The sequence below is a fragment of the Setaria italica genome, chromosome VIII, assembly GCF_000263155.2.
Source record: "Setaria italica strain Yugu1 chromosome VIII, Setaria_italica_v2.0, whole genome shotgun sequence".
Lineage (NCBI taxonomy): Eukaryota > Viridiplantae > Streptophyta > Magnoliopsida > Poales > Poaceae > Setaria > Setaria italica.
In genome coordinates, this window is record NC_028457.1 from 10,631,729 (window position 1) to 10,656,838 (window position 25,110).

Below are 25,110 nucleotides of genomic sequence, written 5' to 3' on the forward strand. Positions count from 1 at the left end.
GTTGAGTTGATAACTCTTGTCAAAGCTGAGGTATCTTGAAGTCGGTAGTCGGGTGGTTAGCCCGAGTAGTCATCATGAGTTATTGCCTTGAAGCGATTACTCGGATGCTGCTATGGGTAATAGCGACAAAGATGTTCTATATTCCAAGAGTTTGGTACTTGGAGTCTGTAAGATCCAGGTCCCGTAACCTTTGACACGATGTAAGGACCTTCCCATGGTGAATTGAGTTTATGCAACCCTAATGTGTCTTGGATACGCTTAAGGACCATATCGCCCAAGTTGAAAGATCTTTCCTTCACGTTGCGGTCGTGGTAACGCCTTAAACCGTCAAGATATCTGGCAGATTGCACTAGTGCTGCACATCTTGTTTCTTCTAGACTGTCTATATCTGTTCGCCTTGTTTCTGCTGCCAGTTCTTCGTCATATTGTTCAACGGATGGTGATTGCCACATGATGTCGGCGGGTAGTATGGCTTCTGAGCCATAGACAAGGAAATAGGGCGATAGCCCAGTAGTCTTGCATGGTTGGGTACGTAGGCCCCACAGAGCATTGGGAACTCTTTGAGCCATTTGCCGCCTTTGGTGTTGCCAACGTCATGTAGTCTTTTCTCCAGGGCGTCGAGTATCATGCCATTAGCATGCTCGACTTATCCATTGGATCGCGGATGAGTGACCGAGACATAGCGGACGTCGATGCCGCTATTCTCGCAGTATTCCCAAAAGTCATGATTGTTGAAGTTCGACCCTAGGTCTGTGATAATCTTGTTGGGAAAATCGTAGCGGTGTACGATTTCATCTAAGAAGTCGAGGACCCGGTCTGCCTTGGGGCAAGTGACTGGTTTGACCTCGATCCACTTGGTGAATTTGTCGATTGCCACGAGTACTCGGTTGAATCCTCCTAGCGCAGTTGGTAGCGGCCCTATCATGTCGAGCCCCCAGCAGGCAAACGGCCATGTTGGAGGTATTGTGACTAGCTTGTAGGTCGGTACATGTTACTGTTTTGTGAAGAATTAACAACCTTTGCATTTTTGAACTAGTTGTTTAGCGTCGGCCAGAGCCATTGGCCAGTAGAAGCCTGCTCTGAAAGCCTTGCCAACTGGTGTCCTTGAGGAGGGTGGTTGCCACAGATTCCTCTGTGAATTTCCTCTAGGATTTCTTGGCCGTCTTCTCTGGTAATGCACTTCATGAGTACCCCAGACGATGCACCTTTTTTGTAGAGCTTGTCTCCGACTAGAACGTAATTTTTTACTCGCCGGGAGATTTGCTCAGCCTTATTTTTGTTGGATGGTAACTGGTAATCTTTGATGTAGCCGATGAAGGGTGTCCTCCAGTCGACTTCTATCATCATGATTTCACGAGACACGTCAGCAGTCGTGACTGCTGGTGTGGTGACTTGTTCAGGTATGGACGGCTTGCGCAGTTCGTGTATGAAGATTCCTGCTGGAACTTCTGCACGAGTTGAGCCCATTTTGGATAAGACGTCGGCAGCAACATTGTTGCCGCAGACGATGTGATGAAATTCCAAGCCTGAGAACCTGTTTTCCAGTTTATGGACTTCTTTGCAGTAAGCATCCATGTTGTCCTTGTTCCGGTCCCACTCATCATTGACCTGGTTTATAACGACTAGAGAGTCGCCGTACACCAGTAGTCATTTGATGCCGAGGGAGATTGCAAGGCGAAGGCCGTGGAGTAGTGCTTCATACTCGGCTTCGTTATTAGATGCTTCCCAGAATATTTGCAGCATGTACTTGAGCTGGTCTCCCCTGGGGGAGATGAGTAATACGCCTGCGCTGGCTCCTTCGAGTTTGAGGGATCCGTCAAAGTACATTACCCAATGTTCTGGCCGTTCCACTGGTGTTGGCACTTGATTTTCAGTCCATTTAGCTATAAAGTCGACCAAAGATTGGGATTTGATAGCTGTCCTTGGCTTAAAGTTCAAGGTGAGAGCTTCGAGTTCAACTGCCCATTTGGAGATTTTGCCCGTAGCGTCTCTGTTGTGAAGAATTCGCCGAGCGGGAAGTCAGAGATGATTGTGATGTTGTGCTCTTTGAAGTAATGGTGCAGTTTCCGGGAGGTGAGCAAAATTGCGTATAAGAGTTTTGTATCGGTGAATACCGAGTTTTGGAGTCCGAGAGTACTTCGCTGACGAAGTAGACAGGTCGTTGGACCTTGTAAGCGTGGCCTAGTTCAGACCGTTCGACTACTATTGCCGTGCTGACGACATGAGTAGTAGCTGAGATGTATAGGAGCAAGTCTTCGTTCGAAGAAGGAGCGGTGAGTACAGGAGGCTTTGACAGAAAGTCTTTGAGTTGTGTTAGTGCCTTATCTGCCTCTTCCGTCCATTTGAACTTGTCTTGGCGTTTGAGAACCTTGAAGAAGGGTAGTCCCCGTTCTCCAAGTCTCGAGATGAACCGGTTGAGAGCGGCCATGCAGCCTGTGAGTTTCTGCACATCCTTAATGCTAGCTGGTGCTTGCATGTTTGTGATGGCAGAAATTTTTTCCGGGTTGGCCTCAATGCCGCGATGGCTAATGATGAACCCGAGTAATTTGCTGGAAGGTACTCCAAAGACGCACTTAGTAGGATTGAGTTTCCATCGGAAAGTGCGTAGACTAGAGAAAGTTTCCTCCTAGTCTGCGATGAGTTCCTCCCAGTTTCTTGTTTTCATGACTACGTCGTCGACATAAGCTTCAACATTGCGGTGAAGTTGCTTTTCGAAGCACATTTGTATGGCCCTTTGATAAGTTGCCCCTGCATTTTTTAGTCCAAAGGACATTGTTTTGTAGCACAAAGCTCCGAAAGGCATGATGAACGCTGTTTTGGCTTGATCTTCCTCTTTGAGGCTTATCTAGTGATAGCCGAAGTAGCAGTTGAGAAAACATAGTAAAGCGCACCCAGCGGTGGAGTCGACCACTTGATCGATCCTGGGTAGCCCGAAAGGGTCTTTAGGGCAGTGTTTGTTGAGGTCGGTATAGTCAACACACATTCTCCACTCGTTGTTTTTCTTACGAACGAGCACGGGGTTGGCAAGCCAGTCAGGGTGAAAGACTTCTTTGATGAATCCTGCCACAAGTAGCAAGCTAACTCTTTTTTGATTGCTTCTCATCTGTCTTGAGCGAACCGGCGTAGTCGTTGCCGTTTTGGAGTAGCTTTGGGATCGACATTGAGAGAATGCTCAATCAGCTCCTTGGGCACACCTGGCATGTCAGTCGGTTTCCAAGCGAAGATATCATGGTTAGCCCGAAGGAAGCTGACGAGCGCAGATTCCTATTTAGGATCTAGCCCTGTTCCGATCAGGGCTGTCTTGGAAGGGTCGCCCGTCTAGAGGTCGACTGATTTGAAGTCTTGCTCACTGGCGGGTTTCACCTTTGTGGACCCCGACTTGTTTTCTGGGATCTCTAATTCGGTTGGATGGAGCTTCTTTGAAGCTGTGAAGACTTGTTGCATGGGACTAGGTGCTTGAGTAGTCACAGCAATTTTCACGCCTTCAGTGTCGCATTCATAGGATCGCCGTAGATCTCCTCGCAGCATAAGTTCTCCCTTGGGGCTTGGCATTTTGAGTACCAGGTAAACATAATGTGGTATGCCCATGAACTTGGGGAGTGCTGGCCTTCTGAGTATGGCATGGTAAGATGTCTCGAAGTCGGCGATTTCAAATCTGATGTATTCGGTACGGTAATGCTCCTTAGTTCCGAAGGTAACCGGAAAGAAAAACCTTGTCGTAATGGTATAGCCGCATTTCCAGGCACGATGCCTTAGAAAGGTGAATCTGTTGGAGTAAGCATTTCAGTAACGTCGAGGCACATCTTCTTCAATGTCTTGGTGAAAATAACGTTGAGTCCACTTCCGCCGTCAATGAGTACTTTGGTTAACTTTGAGCCTGCCACAACCGGATCCAGTACTGGTGGGAAACGTCCTGGCTCTGAAAACTTGGTCCATTGATCTTTTCTGCTGAAAGAAATGGGCACTTCTGACCATTTTAACGGTATTGGATCCGTTGGTTCGATGGCCATGATTTCCCTTAGTACGAGTTTGTTGGCTCGCTTGGATGCGGTGCCTGGAATACCGCCGAAGATGATGTTGACAGTTTTTGAGGTAGTCTGGAAGTCGCCTTCTTCGTCTTCGTCGTTGTGGACTTTGTTCTTGCCCTTATCTTTTTTCTTGGTGTACTCTTCAGGAGGCGGTGGTGCGGGTAAGTCTTGCATGACTCGGCGCATGCTGTAGCAATCTATTGCTGAGTGCTTGCTAGTCGGGTGCCATGGGCACTGCTTTTTGAGTAGTTCAGTGAAGGTTGGCCCTTCATCGTTTTTACGGGGTCCCTTTTTCCCAAAGTTGGTCATGGCGGCAACAGTGTTGTCGAGCTTCCTTTTGCAGTTGTGATTACTCGAGTAGTTGTTTCGAGTGTTGTTGTTTTGACTTCTATCTTGGTCATTGTTGTGGTTGTTGTCGCGTCCACGGTTATGGTGGGAGCTGAACCGTTCTCGCTCTTTGTCTTCTTCATCTGCCCACTGCTGCACCATGACTTTGAGGTCTTTGACATTAGCTGGTCGTCGGCGACCGAAGTCTTGGTATGTTCGCCGATCGTAGAGTCCATTCTGGAAGCACTCGATGACGTCTGTTACTGAGATGTCGTCTATGGTAGCCTTCTTATCGAAGAAGCATCACAAATAGTCGCGTAAGGTCTCGCCTTCTTTTTGCTTGATTTGACCTAAGTCAATCTTGTTGCCTGGTCTAGCCATGGAACCGGCGAAGTTGTTGGTGAAAGTCTTTGTCAAGTCTGCCCAAGAGTCAATGGACTTGGGTTTGAGTGACTCAAGCCAGGTCAATGGTGCCGGTTCCATGCATATGGGGAAGTGGATAACTTTGGTGTCATTATTGCCCCCGACTGCTTGGACGGCTAGCGAGTAGCATCGTAGCCATTGTATTGGATCTTGTTTGCCATCATATTTGGTGATTCCAGTAGGCTTGAACTTCTCGGGTAGTTTTGTTTTCGTTACCCGATTTGTGAAAGCAGGAAAGTGGTTGTAGTTGTCTACTTCTCGCTCGCGCTGACTGCTGAGAATTTCTCGCAGATCACTAAAGTTAGACACTTCATGGTTCTTCCGAGTAGGGCGGATGCTTTTAACCGAGTTGGTACAGCTGACCTCGCCAACATCCTTGTGGCGAGCTGGAGCCTTGTGCTTGCTTGGACCTTGGCTGTGTTGCCTAGGTTGGTTGACAACTTCATTGTTGTTTCTTGGGGCATTATTGTTGTCTGCAGCCCCCCTGCTGCCTCCTTGGTGAGCTGTGATACGAGGAAGAGACGGAATTGGTGATTCTTTGTCGAGTAACTTGTAGGCTTGCTCCATGAGTTGTGCGATTAGTCCGTTGCCACGCTGCACGAGTTGAGTTGTGGCTTCATTATCCCTGTCTTGAGGCATCAATGTTGTTAGAAGATTGATTGAGGCGATTGCCGCGAGTGGAGTATTGTGCTCCTGAGCCTGGACTGCGTCGAAAGCCCTTTCAAGATTTGTAATGGGAATATTTGTAGCCATCGACTGCCGTCGCTCGTCTCGAGTAGCGTTGCACATCCTTCTTTGGTTTCTTTGCTCGGAGGTTTCATTGTGAGGGGCGTCAGCTGTAGACTCATCTTCGGAGATGTTGTCGAGTTGTGGTAATCTCCTAAGGGTTCTGTTCTGGCTAGTACTCGGGTTGTTATTCTGAGTAATAACAAGTATCTCCCTGTCCGGGTAGTAGCTTTCGGAGCTTGACGTTGCAATCTCTGTGGAGCTTTCCTCATGATTGGGAGTGAGCGGAACGCCCTCTTGATATGGGAGGTTGTCTATATGAGCGACAAGATGCGAGTCGTAGTCATGGGCAAGAAGGGATGGTCATAGTCCTAGCCAATGTACGAATCTACCTTATGATGTTGATGTTATTACCAATCCTTGGGCTGGACCAGATAATGGTATTCTAGCGGATAAACCAAGTCGGAGTTGAGGTCTTCATCATGCCCAAGTTCGAGTTGGATTCAAGTAAGAAAACCTTGGTGAACTTTAGTTGCGTTGTGGAGTCCGTGCGGGGACCGCTTCAAAGTCGAAACCGACTTGGGCACTGGTTGGGACTGACTAGTCCGAAGCGAAGTCGCATCCGACGCGTAGTCGAACTCGAACTCGTCGACTTTTAAATCTTGGTTTTTTTTCGATCAGATCTTCTGGTTTCTTCTCCTGAGCGTCGACGATCTGGCGCCGGAACGAACCCGAGCCATCGGCAACGCAAAGCCAGGATCCGAAAACGAAGGTGGCGCCAGCTTCGATGAAGAAAACGGGCCTGACGATGACCTTTACCATTGAGTTCGCGCTGAGAAACTCAACGAGTGCCCCTACTTGGCGCGCCAGCTGTCGGTGTTTTAGACCGGCAACTCGCCTAGGGGGTACCCTAGGTGGTCTTTTGTGTGGTAAGGGTCGTCGAGAATCAAGGAATCAATGGTGACGCAAGGAACACGATTTAGACAGGTTCGGGCCGCTAGATCACGTAATACCCTACGTCCTATGTGTTGGTTTGTATTGATGAACTGGAGTTGTTGTTGAGGGGGGTCCCTGCCCGCCCTTATATACACGGGAGGGCAGGGTTACAAGTCTGAGTCCTAGTCGAGTACTATTACAGAGTTCTACTCAGTAAGGCTCGAGTAGTTTTCCATATACACACTTGACTAGTCCGAATGGGATACGCCTATCCCTTGTCCTGATCGTGTCCGAGTACGCCCCTGAGTGGGCCGTCCAAGGTCTACTCGTGGGCCTGGGGTGCATGCCCGACACCCTCTAAAGCGGGTGGGAGCACACACACAGTTTGGATACAGCTGTGAACAGGTGTCAGCGCGTGGGTAGGTGGCTGGCTGGCTGCATGTAGGGCATGGGTGGTTGGTGGTGGATGGGTGAGATTCCTTTTACATTCAAAATTTTAATCTCTTTTTTCTCTCAAACTGTAAACATGTTTTAGATTCTGTTTGAACCATGATGCTATTTAGAATTTATGCAACGAAACAAGATCCAACATAAATATATTTTGATTTTTTTAAAAATCAACATTTCAAATGCACTCTTGAACATTTGAAATGTTGAATTAGTGTGTATATAAATGTTAAATCTAGTCTTCTAAAATATTGACTATATTGTAGTAATATCTTAAACATACATTGGAAGAAAAATTGTTGAAATAGTATTTTTTTTTAAAAAAAAGTTGGTGTGTGTATAAAAAATGTTGAGCCATAATGTTGGCGAATGTAAAAAAGTTGAAGAAAAATGTTGGTGTGTGTAAAACAAATGATTAGCCAGAATGTTGGTGAATGTAAAAAGGTTGAGGAAAAATGTTGGTGTGTGTAAAAAAAAGAGCGGGTGAATGTAAAAAAGTTGAATAAAAATGTTGGTGCATATAAAAATATTAATGAACATCAAGAAAGGGAAAATGTTTACGAATATTAAGAAATATTAGTTAATGTAAAAAAATGTTGCTACATGTAAAAAATAAAGAAAAAATGTTCAAAAAGAAAAATGTGGATCAACATGAACAAAATGTTGGTGTATTAGAAAAATGTTCAAAAATAATTTCATTCAAAATATTATCAAGTGTGATATTATTTTGTAGATCTCATCGTAAGAAATGGTATGGTTCAATCGAAACTTGATTCGGACATTTGGTTTGGAAGCTACAGATTTTTTTTCGAATTTTGTTTTGCACAAAAGCTGACCTAAACCCTGTCAGACCTGCTACTTGCACTTGCACCAGCCAATCATGCACTGCACTGGGAAAAATGACGTCTAGTATCGGTTGCGCAACCAGTACTGGCCAATCGATACTAGAGGGGGAGCCCTTTAGTAGCGGTTCAAATAACCGGTAGGGTACCCTTTAGTACCGGTTGCGAACATCAACCGGTACTAAAGGGCTTCCCACACCGCGCAGGGGGTGTCCTCATTGGTACCAACCGGTACTAATGTGTTTTTCCATTATTTTCTTATTTTATATTCCTTTATTGTATTTTCATATTTTGTATTTGTTTCCTTTACGTATACTCGTTCTAATACGTTTACGCTAATATATGTAAAGTTCTATTTATCTTTAATATAACATTTGAGATAATATTATATATATATACATATTGTGCATATACATATATGAATAATATTACACATTGCATACTGTTGGCGCTAGAAATTAGCCGATTAAACTTCCAGCGTCACACACACGACCCGGGAGAATCTGCTTAACTCCTGTTCGGGTGATCGCCCTGGTGCGGTTCGCGCGGCGTGCTAGCCAATCTGACCTGTTGATTGGCAAGGAAAGAAACGTGTCAGATCCCAGAGGTTGCGATCGGCTAAGGTTCCGATCTCGAGGAAGCTTATCAGCGAGTCGGCCGATTTGCTGTAATAAAGAAATCGGCTATAATACAGCCGATTACCAGGCAACGTTGGTGAAGAAAGCTACTAGAGTAAACTAAACAACGCTACAGTAGCAACACTAGGAACAGATCTAATCGGCTATGCAAAAAGCGGTAGATTAAACACCAAGATACAAGTAAGCCGAAAGCTCTAATTCCCAGCCGGATAACTGGTGATAAAAACTAGAACAATAGGTAAAACCTAGAATTCTAGTAAATATCGATAACGGATGAATAAATCTAACGAAACGATAGCGATGCGCCCGAAGTTAGAGCTTAGATATTACTCGATAAACGGAACTTACAGAATCGGCCGGAGATCAAGCTGATGCAGCCCCGCCAACCCGCATGAACTCGTGAAAGTAAGAAAAGTATTGGCGAAGTCGCCTGCTTGAAAGTAAAGTGCGAGGAAATAGTAGGTTGTTGTATTGATTTGATGATTGATTACAGATCTATGAAGGTGGCTATTTATAGCATGTTACAACCAATCCCTTAACCGACTAGGACTCTATCTCTAATTTTAAACGAAAACGAATATTTAGAAGTATGACTCGTGCCGGAGTTGATTGCTGTGTTCTGTGGGCCGACCACTTTTATCCTCATAATCCACTCCGAGCCCATATTGGCCCAACTATTCCAGCCTCTCGATCGGTCGATTTCCATCAACTCCCTTCGCTGAAACATTGCAGCACCAATCGGCCAATCTCCAACCGTAGCACCAATCGGCCGATTCCCAATCGTGACCTCCGTGCCTCGCCACATCAGCTGATTCTTTCCCTTCTTGATGCCGATTCCATACGTGTCAAAATCTGGCATTAACACATGCCCCCCAGTTTCAGAGTAAAACATAATCTTTACTTCAAAATTCCTTTCAACTTCCCTTCCGAAACAAACGCATTGAAAATACCCTTCCGTTTCGCGGTCTTCTGCCTGATGATTGCAATCTTTTCGAAACGGGCGCCCACGACAACCACTCCTCCCAAAAAAATCGAACCGCCGACGCGGTAAAAATCCTGCTTTTACCCCTTCTCAGACCACCCTTAAATATCAGCACATCCCGTACTTCTTTTTCACGAGCCCACGTCTTCCTTCTTTGGCGCACTGATCTCCTTCTTCCTCCGGCGTCTCCTTAGCCTCCAATCTTTCCTTCCGGTGACCTTTTCCATCTACATTCCATCCCATCTCTCCGATGGTGACACCCTCAGGCACTTCACCAACATCCAAAGTCCCGGAGACAGCCCCACCAACGGCGGCTCCAGTGGCAATGGTGGCGGCTCCATCGGCAGGAGCGGGAGCTCCATCGGCGGGAGCGGGAGCTTCGACGGAGGCCCCAACGACGGCTTCAGCACCTATAGCTCCACCGGCGATCCCGTCAACCACGATGAGCTTCATACCGGAGGTTTTTACCAAAACTTCTCTTTCTTTAATACCAATGCATTTACCTTAGATCCGTTCTTACTTCCGCCCCCTTTTTCCTTTTTTAGGTAGTTAGACACTAGATTACCATCCGCCTTACCGAAACCCCTTGTCTTATCTGCCTTGCTCCCATGGGAAACCCAGATCCAACTGACTTGATCAATTTGGAAACACATAGAATTCCATTCAAGTAATCAACCATGGACCTAGACCACTGGTCAGGCACTTTCAGATCATGGCCGAATGAAACCTCCGGTTGGAGGGAATGGTACGAACGGATAGCCGCCTCCAAGAGAGTCCAATGGGACGAGCACAAAATCGGCCAGTGCATCGATCTGTCTTTGTCCCAAATGGAAAGGAATGAGCCCTTAGTAATAGCAGCCTCCTACTCTTGGTCCAACGCTCTCAACGCGTTTCTCTTCGGACATGGGCCTATGACTCCCACCTTGGCCGATGTGGTCATGTTGACCGGCCTTGACATTTCCTCCCCTGATACTCCTTTCCGTTACCTGGCCAAAACATCCCATCGGCTGGACACGAAAGGAATCGACGGATGGAAAGGATTCATCAAGTGCAATAGGAGAGCCGGGACAGTCGCAGAAAGGGAGCATGCGGCCTTCCTGATGATGTGGCTAGAGAAACACCTCTTTTGCAGGAGGGCAGCTGGTCCATCTATTAACACACAGGTTCTGGCCGAGGCGCTATCTATAGGAGCTTCTGTTCCTTTTGGAAAGCATTTATTGGGATCAGTTTATCATATGTTGCACCAGATCGGTGTAAAGCTATCCAAAGGAGAGCCGATTGGAAACCCAGGTGGACCCTGGTGGTTCATCAACTTGTGGCTCAACCTGTACATGAGCAAGATCTTCCAGTAGTGAGTGGAGTACATGACATTCCCCAACATCGAATCGGCAGAGAACCCCACTGTACGGCACCGGTGCACTTCCTTTGGTGAAGCAGCATCGGCCTTCTCTGGTTTCCCATATTTTGCTACCAAGGTGGCCGAATATTTTAGATGCTTCTACAATGGTTTCAGCGAAGATGCAACCAGCTGGTTCCCTTATCAAAAAGAGGAACCACTCTTCGAGCTCCCCTCTTGCTTTGACTCGGCCACCAATAAATTTGATGAGGACCAAATAGATGAGTTGATCAAGCCAGAGATTCTGCCGGCGAATTTCTTCTCGTGGAAGGACGCCCCCACTTATGAGTTTTACAACCCTTCTGTTGCAGCACGGCAATTTGGCTTAGGTCAACTGCCGATTTATGCATACTTCGCCGATCGAGCAAAAGTCCGAGACGAGCTCACCAAAGGTCTCAACTACAGTCGGCTGTATGATCGGATCCCAGACTCCAGCACCATAGACCTGACCAATTGGATAGTGGCCCCTTTCGCCGTTCAGCAGTTCAAGCTATGGTGGGCCGAATGGAAACAACATCTATTCTGCGCTTCTGCAGCGATATATTGCAATCTCCTGGATCCCAACAACATCAACCCGAATGTCGAGGTATCGCTCTCTTTTTAGCCGATTTTCAACTCCCTCTTTTTTTATATACTGACCCTTATCATTTTTTCAGTCTGAGAGTCGTGCTCCCCCAAGACGTAGTCGGAATGGCCGGCCGATAGAGGACCGTTATCCATACACAGAATTTCCCCTCATCGGCTATCATGCCCCCTCCGTTGACGACATAGCTGGCCGGGCGAAACAAGCGCAGAAAAAGATCATCAAGAAAACCAGTCGCCGGGTGCGAGCCCGCACAGAATCGACCGATCCATCCGCGGTTGCATCGGCGGAAATTTTGGCTGCGCCGACCCTTCCGGTTGCTGAAGAAGTTGACCTCCAAGCTGCTATAGAGGCCGGAGCGGCTGCCGCTTCATTATTGGTGGAGGCCGTTCAGGTAAACTCACCATTTGATTGTCCCCCGGTCATCACTTCAACGCTAACTTTCCTTATACCAGGCTGCACAAACCGCTCCGGTGGGCCCAAAGCAATCGGCGATGTCTCAAACTGAAGTACCAGTACTACCGCCTACTGAGGTATAGGGCCTCCCAACTTAACTCTTTTAATATTTAAGCGATAACCTTACTGATTTTGATGCAGGTCATCAGCACACTAACTGTGCTCCCTGAACAGCCACCTGTCAGAGAAGCCCTTCAAGAAGCTGGCCTAAGCAAAACGTCGATTATCGTCGAATCCTCCTCTTCCGATGAGCCGATCGTGTCAGTCCCCGAACCAAAGGTAGTGATTCCGCAGACGCGGATGGAAGAGATCTGTTTCACAGAAGTAAGAAGTCTCATAACCTGCATTAGCCGATTCACTATCATCATCGGTTGACTTATTTCTTCCTTTTGTCTATTACCTTGCAGGAACAGGACACTCCCAATAACAGCTTCTTCTTGTTTGCGGTTGCGCTCTCTGTCGATGAAGAAGTCGCCTCTCGTCAAGTGACCTTGAGCTCAGTACCCGACGACGTCCGTGCCAAGCTCGAAAGTATACAGACCCTCCTTTAAGAAGACATCGGCCGATTGGTAGAGGACGCTTTGCCGATTCGGTAGCTCTTCGATGACATCAGTGGCCGAGTCCCAGAAGAGGCCGAAGAAGCCTTGGCACCCGCCGCATATATCGAATCGATGCGGATCCCGATTTTTAGGGCTCTGCGTCACATGGCCGATCGTGCCAAGCTGGCCAAGACTCATGAGGAGCAGGACTCATACAAGCATCGGGCCCAAGAGGTACACCACCGGATTCACTTCCTCGAGAACTCCCGTCCTGGGATTGTTGGCATGATAGATCGCCTCAAACGTCGAAGGGCAGAACTCGCCAAAGAGATGGAGCAAGTAACCAAAGAGATAGCCGTTGAAGAGAAGAAGCTTCAGGAGCTCCCTTCCGTTATCGCCGATTTAAAGCAGGAGAGGCAGCATCTGGCCCACGAGGCCCTCAGACTTCATCGTCACATGCCAGAAGTCCCGGGGTCGGCGGAGGATGACCAGCGCGTCTTAGACTCGGCCGATCAGATCAGGCGATGAGCGATCGCGGCCATTAATGCCCTTCTGGGATGATCTGTAAAAGTACTGGCCGTTTTGTAAGAACATTAATATCTTTTGACCGACCTTCGCGACGCCTTCTTATTTATTACCCCTTTTACTCTGACAGGACGCGTCTTACCAAACCTCCGCCCTTTCTCTTCTTATAAATACTGGCCCTGGTTTTGCTCTCGAGAATACCTGCTCCACTTGATTCCTCTCTCCCCGATTACGTTTTCATCGGGACATTCGTAGTCATTTCTTCTTCGCCTTCTTCTTTCTCCTTTTCTTCCGTCAATCAGGTACGAGATCCGTCTCCGCTTTTTTCAGTTTGATTCCTTTAAATTGTCCTAACTTTTAGGCGGTTATATGTTAACCCTTTCAGCCAAGGCGCCTTAGCCCCGAACTCGAACGGGCAATCGAACTCATGCACTCTGACGAGCCATTGTCGCAAGAGGACAGGGACTTGATCAAGGCACACCATGAAGAACTCAGAGATCACGTTCCTGCCGACATCCAACGGATCTGGGACTTCATTGACGACAATGGTTACAGACGACCGCAAGTTGACAGGAGCCACCCACTCCCTCGTCCGGTTGTTCTTGAAAACGCCACAGCGGGGACATCTCGCCCGGTGTTGGATTGGAGCCATCCTCTTCCTCGCCAGGCTAAGGCGGAGGCCGCAATGAAAGATGTGGAAGAACGAAGCACCCGCCTTCTGATAGAATTAGGTCAGATTGAGAGGGAACTCAAGAAGAAATGCAGTTGAGTATTTTTGTTCTAAGGGCGACTTGTACCGCGTCTGCCGTGTAACTCATCGTCCGTACCAAATGACAAATCGGCCGATTTGAACGATTACTTTTCTCCTCTAGGCGATTTCATTTTCTGCATCGGCTACATGATTATCTAGGAAATAACCGTTCTGTCCTGCCATGCCTCATAATGATTCTTATGCATCGACCCATATACTGGGGTAGTATCTTTTCAAGTACCTCCTGTTCAATGCCCTAGTAAATTCTTCCCCTTCGATTGTCTCCAGAATGTACGCGTTTCCCGGAGCGCATCGACCGATTCTATACGGCCCTTCCCTAGTGGGAGACCATTTACCGAATTTAGGATCTTTAGATCCAATCAGCACCACTAACTTCCATACCAAATCCCCTTGGGAGAACTGCTTGACTTTGACCTTCTTGTCATACCATCTGGCCACTTTCGTTTTGTTTTCCTCGATACCGATCAAGGCTCTCAAACGCTGACCCGCCAAATTGTCGAGTTCCCTCTTCATTTGCGAGGAGTAATCATCGGCCGTCAGCTGATCTTGAAGCGACGTACGTCTTGATCCCGTTCTCAACTCCCATGGCATACGGCCTCATGACCGTACACCAGTTGATAAGGAGACACCTTGGTAGCCCCATGGCAGGCCATCCTGTATGCTCATAGAGCTTCGGTTAGACATAAGTGCCATTTTTTGGGTTGTTCCTCAATCTTCCTCTTGATCAACTTAATTATCCCCTTATTGGAATATTCGGCCTGGCCGTTAGCCTGAGCATAATACGGGGAGGGATTTAGCAGCTTGATCCCCATATCGGCCGTGAACTCCTCGAACTCTCCTGATGTGAACATCGTCCCTTGATCGGTTGTGATAGTCTGAGGGATGCCGACACGATAGACAATATGGTCCCTTACGAAATTGACCATAGCAGCTGACGTTACGGCCTTTAATGGAATCGCCTCCACCCATTTGGTGAAATAATCTGTGGCTACCAGAATGAATTTATGTCCTTTACTTGACGGAGGATAAATTTGTCCGATGATGTCTATTCCCCAACCTCTGAACGGCCATGGCTTGATAATTGGATTCATAGCCGATGCGGGTGCGCGTTGCACATTCCCATATTTTTGACAGTCCTGGCATCCTTTATAATATTTGAAACAGTCCTCAAGGATTGTCGGCCAATAATATCCATTATTCCTAATCATCCACTTCATCTTTTGCGCCGATTGGTGGGCTCCACACACTCCTTCGTGGATTTCTCAAATCAGGGTCTTTGCCTCCTCCGTCCCTAGGCATTTGAGCAGAACACCATCAATCGTTCGGTAGAACAAGTCATTTTCCAGTAACACATATTTTGTGGCCTGAAATCGTATTCGCCGATCCACTTTCTTAGACGGGTCTTTTAAATAATCGGCGATCTCTTTTCATCAGTCGTCGGCCGCGTGTTCTAGAATCATGGCGCCTTGAATCGGCCGAAATCCGGACGCGTGATGGGCAAGCCTGTTGGCTTCTTCATTATAATTCCTGGAGATATGCTCAATAACCGCGGATTTGAATTCTTTTAGAAGCTGGAGGCAATCTTCATAATAAATCCTTAATACGTCATCCTTGCACTCGGATCTTCCTGTCAATTGGTCCACGATGAGCATGGAATCTCCAAAAATCTCGACGGCGTTGGCCTTAATCTCTCTTAACAATTGTAACCCTTTTAGGACGGCCCGGTATTCTGCCTGGTTATTGGTGGCGGATGCTTCTATCGGCAGAGAGAAATCATAACTTGCTCCCCGAGGCGATATGAGAACGATGCCGATTCCCGATCCGGCCCCACATGACGAGCCATCAAAATATAAGGTCCACGGTACTGGTTCCACGACGGTGATTTCTGGTCTGCAGTGCTAGGCGACGAAATCGACCATAACCTGACCTTTGATGGCTTTTGTCAATTCGTATCGTAGATCAAACTCCAATAAAGCCAAAATCCACTTTTCGATCTGCCCTTTTAAAATCGGCAATGACAGCATGTATTTCACTACGTCGTCCTTGCATACGACTACGCATTCTGCTGATAATAAGTAGTGCCTGAGCTTGGTGCATGAGAAGTAAAGACATAAGCATAGCCGCTCTACCGAGGGATATCTTGTTTCGGCATCCAAAAGTCTTCTGCTAACATAATATATCACCCGTTCCTTTCCTTCAAACTCCTGGATTAACGCCGACCCGATAGCTCGCTCATCGGCCGATAAATATAGCTTGAACGGCTTACCAGTTTGTGGTGGGACCAACATGGGAGGAGAGACCAAGTACTGCTTGATGTCTTCTAGTGCCTTGCGTTGCTCTTCTCCCCATATGAATTCTTGGTCGGGTTTTAATTTTAATAACGGTGTAAAAGCTTGGACACGTCCGGATAGGTTGGATATGAATCTTCTGATGAAATTGACTTTGCCGATTAATGACTGCAACTCGGTTTTATTCTGTGGGGCTACGACTTTATTGATTGCCACTATAATCTTCCGGTTGATCTCTATCCCACGCTCATGAACCATGAAACCCAAGAATTATCCGGCGGATACGCCGAAAGCACATTTGTTCGGATTCATTTTTAACCCATGCCTTCTCGTGCATTCCAATACTTGCCGCAAATCGGCCAGATGTTCCTGGTGTCCTTTTGATTTGACCACAACGTCGTCGATGTAAATTTCTACCAGTATGCCGATAAGTTTGTGAAATATGTAATTCATGGCTCGTTGATATGTAGCACCGACGTTCTTCAAACCGAAAGTCATTACCACCCATTCGAACAATCCGAGGTGACCTGGGCACCTGAAAGCTGTTTTCGATATGTCCTCTTCGGCCATTACTTTGTGACCCGCGGCGGCGTCTATTAATACGTCGGCCGTCGGCATCGGGTATCCGTCCATCGGCGTAGCCTGATTAAGGTTCCTGAAGTCAATGCACACGCGTAGTTTTTTGTTCTTCTTATATACGGGCATGATGTTCGAAATCCACTCGGCATAACGGCATTGCCGAATAAATTTCTCTTCAATCAACCTCGTGATTTCGGCCTTTATATCAGGCAAGATTTTAGGATTACATCGTCGTGCGGGCTGCTGATATGGCCGATATCCCAGCTTTATGGGCAGTCGGTGTTCGACAATGGACCGGTCTAATCCGGGCATTTCATGGTATTCCCAAGCAAAGTAATCTTTAAACTCTTTCAATAAATTTGTCAATTTACATTTGTACTCTGGGTCCAAATTAGCACTAATGTACATCGGCCTCAACTTGGTACCATCGCCTAAAGCTATCATTTCTAGTGAATCGGCCGACGTGAATCCGTGCCCCAGCTTCCCGTCTTCTCGGGCGAACTGATCCATTTAATCTGAATCTTTAGAGCCGACTGCTCGGATCGGCTGTAGACCAAAATCGAACACCTTCAGGAAATTGGTGTCCCACGTCCTCCCGGATATGCACTTGACGTGCTTGTAGCTCCATTGTTGTGTATCGGTCGCCGCGACACTGTATGCGGAATCGGTGGTGACTATTTCGATGTTGTCGCCGACCCATTGTACGAAGCATTGGTGCATTGTAGACAGGATGCAACAATTTGCATGTATCCAATCTAGGCCGAGTAGCATGTTGTAGGACCCTTTGCCATTAATAATAAAGAAAGTGGTGGGAAGAGTCTTACTGCCGATGGTGAGGTCGACGCAAAGCGCGCCGCGGGCAGGAGACACATTGCCTTCGAAGTCCTTGAGCATCATGTCCATCTTGGTCAAATCATCGTTGCTTTTTCCCAACTTCCGAAACATGGCGTATGGCATGATGTTGACCGCAGCGCCTCCATCGACTAGTAGCCTGGTGACAAGTCGACCGTTAACATGTCCTTTGAGGAATAATGCCTTGAGGTGCTGTCATTTTTCGTCCTCGGGTTTCTCGAATGTGGCTGTCATTGGCTCCAAAGCCAATTGCGCCATCTGTTCCTCTATCGCCGATATGTTATGTCGGTCGGCCGGAGTCATGAATTCCATCGGCAGAATGAAAACCATGCTGACATCGGCTGCCGATTCTTGGTTGTCGTCGTCTTCCCTATCGTTTCTTTTGGGGTGCCAAACTCGAGGCCTGTCGTTTTTCTTGTCCATCACCTGTTGCTGCTCTTCTTCCTGCTGTTCCCATTGGCGGAGATGCTGGATTCTTTGTTTTTGAGATTTAGTCAATCTGTCAGGGCACCACCTGGGGTTTACCGGTTTATCCGATGGTTTGGCGCGTTCCCATTCTGGTTCCCGTCCCAAGGGGTTCTCGTCTGATACTCGAGCATCGGCCATCTCCTTCAGCCGATTGTGTGCGCTGACTCTATCTTCTAGTCGGTTGTGTCGATTGGTCCTGCCCCCCGGCCTGTCATATCGCTTGCGCCTGTCATCCGACCGATCATATTGGTCACTTCTGCCACCCAGCCGATCACGTACTGAAAGGCACCGATCTTCTTGCTCGTGCCAGTTTCCGCTGATCGGCTCTAGCCTTCCATCTCTGGAGCGAGATCTTCTGAATGAATGATTGTTGCGATATGGGCCGTTGCATTCTGGGCAATTGTTGGCCGATGGCAACCTTAGGTTACTCTCCCAGCAGTGGATGAACAACGGGCATCGCCAGTGATCTTCATGTCGCCGCATCATCTCTTCCCGGAATCTTGAACTTTCTTGTTGCCGTTGATAATTGTTGAGCAAAAATTGGAAGGTGATGGGCCTACGTGGCTCTCCCGATCCTTCGCCTTCATCCTCTATCCGTCACTTCCCTTTGACATCTTCAGACACCGCTTGATTCCTGGGGTCTATGGTGCCGGTCTTTTTAGCTGATTCTGATGTTAGCACCTTGGTCTGGAGTTAATTCCTTCCTGTATCAACCATGTTGGTGGGGAAGAGATGCTGATCGATTTTCATCGGCTTTACTGGCTTTGTCGGGACCTTGAACTTGAGCCTACCTTGCTCAATGGCTGATTGTATTTGCTGTCGGAAGATTTTGCACTCGTTCGTATCATGGGAGGTGGCATTATGCCACTTGCAATATTTCATCTTCTTTAGCTGTTCAGCTGACGGGATCGTATGGTATGGTGAGAGATTGATTTGTCCTTCCTGGAGGAGGAGATCAAAGATTTTATCAGCCTTTGACGTGTCGAAACCGAATGCCTCTAGCTCCTTTTTCTCGAACGGACATGATATCGGCTTCTTCCCTTTAACCCACTCTGCCAGGCCGATTTCTATTTCTTCTTCGGACTCAGCCCCTTCTAAGTACGCCACCTTCTTCTGGAAATTCCTCCGTGGATCAAAGGGATGTACTTCCTGACCGGACAATCGATGTACGATTTGGCTCAGGCTCTCAAATTCTTGTGAAGCATATTTTTCCTTGATGTGAGGCAGGAGACCTTGGAAGGCTATATCGGCCAGCTGTGCATCGGTTAGGACTAGGGTGTAGTGTTTGTTCCTGACTTCCCTGAACCTCTGCACGTATGTGGACAACGGCTCATCACTCCTTTGTCTGAGGCTAGTCAGATCTGAAAGTTTCATCTCATGCACCCCTGCGTAGAAGTACTTGTGGAACTGCTTCTCCAAGTCGGCCCAAGTGACTATGGAATTGGGTGGTAGTGTAGTAAACCATTGGAAGGCCGACCCGGACAGAGATGATGAGAAAAGGCGCACCCGTAGAGCATCTTGTGTAGCTGCCTCCCCACATTGGATGATGAATCTGTTTACGTGTTCCACAATTGAGGTATCATCAAGCCCCGAAAACTTGGTGAAATCAGGAACTTTGTACCGATGGGGAAACGGTAGTAAGTCATAGGTAGGTGGGTACGGCGTTCTGTATGTGTAGGTTTGCACCTTCGGCTTTAAACCGAATTGCTCTTGAATCACCTCTGCTATCCGTGCCGTCCAATCTGCTTGTTGTTGATGAACTATAGGCTGGGGGACCGGCACGTGTTGGTAGATCGGCAGTGGGATGACAGGGTGGTGGACGAAGGCGTGCGGCGCCTGAGGTGACGCGGCCGGCTGTGTAGTCGGCATCGGTTGTCTCAGTGAACCAGCCGTTTCATCATATAGTACAATCGGCGCAGCACCCCGAAGTGCTTCCGTTGTTTCTGCCCCCCTGCCCATCTCCAGCGTGGTTGGTTGATACTGTGGAATCATCGGCCACACGGCCGATTGGAAAGGTGCCTGGATCGGAGAGCTTCCATAGCTACTCCAACAATTTTCTATAATTTCTAGCTACCACTGCAGAAATAAAACAATAAATGACATGATTTCCAACACTTATATACAAATTTCCTGCAATTTTTCTATAATTTCCTACAATTTCTAGATAATTTCTCTACATAATTTTCTAGATAAGAAAAACATAATGACGTCACAGCGGCCACGGGGGCTTACATCACGGCGGCTGCGAGCTTACGTCAGCGTGAGTTTGCAGGGGCGCCACGCGCGCGCATTGGGGACAGAGCGGCCGACGTTGGGGACGCAGGCCAAGCGGCGCCGGGGGCGCGGACAGCTGGCAAGGCGGCGACAGTGTCGGGGGTGGCACCGTTGGGGCCGGCGCGGCCAGGGCGGCGTTGGGGGTGGCGGCTTCGGGGTCGGGGTGTGGATAGGAGGCGGCGACAGCGTTGGAGGGGAAGCGATGCAGGAGACGGCAGCGGCGCAATGTCGTTGGAGTCGACGGGGGCGGCCGGCGTTGCGGGAGACGGCAGCGTGTGCCAGGCGGCGTCGAGGGCGCGGACAGCCGGCGAAGCGGCGACGGCGTTGGGGGTTGCGGTGTCAGGGCCGGCGCGGCTGGGGTGATGTTGGGGGCGACAATGTCGGGGTCGAGGCGCAGACGGGGAGCAGTGACAGCGTCGGAGGGGAAGCGATGGAGGAGACGGGGGTGGCGTAGCGTCATCGGAGTCATTGGAGGCGACGAGGCTGGGGCGGCGCAGCGTCGGAGAGGATGGGGGCGACAGCTTCGACGGGGGCGAGAGACGGGGGTGCGGGCATTAGAGGCGACAGGGCAGCGTTGGAGGAGATCGACAAGGTGGCGGTGGATCGCGCAGAGGAAGACGAAACGAGTGAAAATGGCTAAGTGTTGGCCAGGGCTAGCACTGAGTGGCCTATAACCCCTATAACCCCCATCTAGTATCGGTTCCAAACTACACCCGGTACAAGAGCCCCTCTAGTACCGGGTATAAACAACAACCGGTACTAGAGGGGGGGGTGTCTAGTACCGGAGGGTCTCCCCGCGCGGCAAATGAAAATGCCCCTCTAGTATCGGTTGTTGTTAAGCACCGGTACTAGAGCGGTTGCATGACCGTGTTTTCATTTTTCTTTTATTTTACAATTGCTATTATATCAATTTATTGCATAGTAAATTAAATAACATTCATAAAAATTGTAACAAAAATTTGGTAGCTTCATGCTTATTAGATATAGACTATAAAAATGTCAGATGCGGTCAAATATCAAACATGGTAAAGTTATTAATTTTAATGATAGGTTGTAATGGTCATAATACTTATATTAACTTTAAATTTCAAAAAAATAGATTTTTTGCCATGCAAAAATTTAGAAGAATAGTGACACTGGTGTTTCTTGAAATGTTTACCATGACTTAACCATGTTCTTGTTTAATTGTACGTAAATTTATTGTTTAATATTTAGTGGTGCTTAAAAAATTGAAATATTTAATATTTTAACCATGCAAAAATCAGTTAAAAAATATTTTAGCCAGACAAGAAAGTTAAATAAGACATGAGAATTGTATTTGGAAAAAAAAGATCTAACCATTCATATTACATTAATGCCTTTGTTGATAACCAAAAACACAACATAATTGCTCAAATACCTTACGCGTCATCATCTAATGGAACGTTAATAATCCTCCTCTTGACGAACATCCCTTGGTTGTGATCGCGGCGTAAGTATGGAGCGTCCTCTTTTGCTAATAGGATGCTTGGGTCAACCTCAACTGAAAATGGAGGAAGATCATCAAACTGATCATAATCTTCTGAAATGTCAGTCTTGTACTCAACTCCAACGATTTTTCTTTTTTCTAGAAGAACAATGTGGCGCTTGGGCTGATCATCTGACCTATTAGCACCCTTCCTTATTGGTTTACTTGCCATGTCTTTCACATAGAAAACTTGAGTCACGTCATTGGCTAGGACGAATGGTTCGTCTATGTATCCAATCTTGTTGAGGTCCACTATTGTCATCCCATAGTTGTCTGTTATTACGCCTCCTCCAGTAAGTGTCACCCATTGGCACCGAAAAAAAGGGATTTTCAAAGTTCCATAGTCGAGTTCCCATATCTCCTCAATGACACCATAGTATCTGTCTTTTTTTCCACTGCTGTCTATTGCATCAATACAGACACCACTATTTTAGTTTGTGCTCTTTTGTTCTTGGGCTCTGGTGTAAAATGTGTACCCATTTATCTTGTATCCTTGGAATGTCGATACTAACATAGATGGACCCCTAGCCAACCATGCTAGTTGTTCTTCAATGGTGTCATCACCCATCAGTTTACGCCCCAACCAAGTGCCAAAAGTTTCAATGTGACGACGTGTAATCCAGGCCTCAATCTACCCTTGGTTTCAGGACCGTACATTAGCCATGTGCTCCTCCATGTATGGAGCGACCAGGGATGATTTCTGCAAGATCGTGAAGTGTGCTTCATGTAATATCTCCTCATCGATGTCCAACCAAGCGTTTCTCCCTAGTGTGCCCTTTCCCTTCAATCTCCCCTCATGGCATGATTCAGGGACTCCAATCGAACTCAGGTCGTCTATAAAGTCAACACAAAACTCAATTACCTCCTCTGTTCCATATCCATTTGCGATTCTTCCTTCCAGATGGGCACAGTTACGAACATACCTCTTCAGAATTGCCATAAACCTCTCAAAAGGGAACATATTGTGTAGAAATACAGGACCGAGGACAAAAATCTCTTCAATAAGGTGGAGTAGAAGGAAGGTCATGCTATTAAAGAAGGAAGGTGGGAATACGATCTCAAAGCTGACAAGGCATTGCACCACATCCTTCTGCAGCTTTAGTAGATTGTCTAGATGGATTGCCTTCATTGAAATCACGTTGAGGAATGCACATAGCTTCACGATTGTCATTCTCACATTCTCTGTAAGAATACCCCTCAGTGCAACAGACAGCAATTGTGTCATAAGGACATGGCAGTCATGGGCCTTTATATTTATGAATTTCTTGTGTTTCAAATTTATTAATGCCTTTATATTCGAGGAGCGATGGGACCTTGATACTATTCAAGCACTCAAACATGCCTTCCTTCTCTTCCTTACTAAAGTGTAACTGGTAGGATGCAAGTAATGCCCATTATCTCTCTTTTCCGGATGTAGGACATCTCGTTGATTCATACGTTTCAGGTCCCGATGTGCTTCAATTGTATCCTTTGCCTTTCCATATACACCTAGGAAGCCAAGCACATTAACGTAGATATTTTTCATCAGGTGCATCACATCAATTGCATTACGGACCTCAAGGACTTCCCAATAAGGTAGCTCGCAAAATATAGACTTCTTCTTCCACATGGGTGCATGTCCATCCTCGTTGTTCGGAACAGGTTGGCTACAAGAGCCCTTGCCAAAGACTACCCTCACATCCTTTATCATAGAAAATACAGGAGGCTTCAATTCTGAAGGGGCTTAGTACCTTTTTCTTCCTTCCCTTCAAAATGCTTCCCTTTATTTCTTAGAGGGTGCTTATCAAGAGGAAATCGACGATGGCCCGTATACATGACCTTCTTACAGTGCTTCAAATACATGCTGCAAGTATCATCTAAACAGTGCGTGCATGCTTAGAATCCCTTCTTTGACTGTCTAGACAGATTACCAAACACCGGCCAATCATTGATGGTTACGAACAACAATGCTCGTAGATTAAATGTCTACTTTTTTGTCCCCATCCCACACATGTACACCTTCTTCCTTCCATAACAGTAGAAGTTCATCAACCAACAGTCTTAGGTAAACATCAATGTCGTTGCCAGGTTGTTCTGGGCCTTGGATAATTATAGGCATCATAATGAACTTCCGATTCATGCACAACCATGGCAGAATGTTGAACATAAATAAGGTCACAGGCCAAGTGCTAAGACCACTGCTGAACTCTCCGAATGGATTGAATCCATCCGTACTTAAACCAAAATGTATGTTCCTTGCATCATTTTCAAACTCGGAGCATAGACTATCAACTGTTCTCCACTGGGACCGATAAGTGGGATGTCTGATCATTTCATCTTGCTTACGTTCTTCTTTGTGCCAACGCATCAACTTTGCATGTGCCTTGTTCCTGAATAAGCGCTTCAACCGTGGTACTATAGAGAAATACCACATTACCTTCGTAGGAACTTTCTTCTTGATGGCCTCCCCCTCAACATCACCGGGGTCATCTTGCCTGATCTTATAACGCAGCACTTTGCACACAGGACAAGTCTCCAATTTCTCGTATTCCTAACCCCGATAGAGGATACAGTCATTAGGACATGCATGTATCTTTTGGACCTCCAAACACAGTGGGCAGACAACATTTTTTGCTTCCTACGTTGAGGATGGCAATTCGTTCCCCTCAGGAAGCATGTTCTTTATGATTTTCGTTAACTTATCAAAACTCTTGTAAGAAACTCCATTTCTTGCCTTCCATTGCAGCATTTCCAGTGTGGTACCCAAATTTTTTTGCCCTTGTTTGCAATCTGGGTACAACAATTTCTTATGATCATCTAACATACGCTCGAACAGTTTTGACTCCTTCACATTCTCACAGTCTTCCTTTGCATCTCGCAATACTTGACCTAGCTCATCGAGAGGACCTTCTGCCTCGCCCATCTCTTCTTCGACCTCGCCCATTGGAGCATCCGCAAAGACACTTCCTTGAATCCAGTCAGAATGTTGTCATTTTCTTCTTCTTCATCATCATCCATCATAACTCCTCCTTCCCTGTGCTTGATCCAAACCAAATAGTTTGCCATGAATCTAGAACTGTATATGTGGGCGTGAATAGTCTTGCTATATGAGTAATCCTTCTCATTTTTGCAATTTCTGCATGGACAACAAATAAAATTGGACGGTGGTTTGTTGGATTCTGCTTGATCAAGAAAACCACGCAAGCCATTAATGTACTCCTTGGAACGTTTGTCCACGTTGTACATCTGTTGCCTATCCATCTACAAAATATTACACATGGATTGGTTTTTGAACTATAAGAAAATGAGTTGAAATACTAATCTAATTTTTCTAAGTATATACACATGGATTGGTTTTTGAAGTTGGCTATCCATGTACCAATGGAGGATGAAGTTTCTAACCTTTAGAACACTTGAATGATTGCAATCCCCAAGAAATGGTCACAAATCTGGTAGCACCTCTCCTATGGTGCTATGGATAGGGTGAAGCTTGAGCTGTGAAAATTGTAGTAAAAATGTTGAATAGCTAGAGAATATAGAAAA

At 46.9% G+C, this 25,110-nt stretch overlaps 1 protein-coding gene across 1 annotated transcript; it reads right to left on the reverse strand.

Annotated features, from left to right (window-relative positions):
• Window positions 1-20,040: 20,040 nt before the first annotated feature.
• LOC101764977 (proline-rich receptor-like protein kinase PERK2) lies at window positions 20,041-20,541 on the reverse strand. Its single transcript, XM_004980290.1, has one exon. It carries the CDS (start codon window positions 20,539-20,541, stop codon window positions 20,041-20,043), a length of 501 nt encoding a protein of 166 aa, XP_004980347.1.
• Window positions 20,542-25,110: the final 4,569 nt, after the last annotated feature.

What these genes read in the sequence shown, in the direction of transcription:
- LOC101764977 (XM_004980290.1), bottom strand. Translation starts at nt 20,541, where the DNA reads ATGACGCTACGCCACCCCCGTCTCCTCCATCGCTTCCCCTCCGACGCT.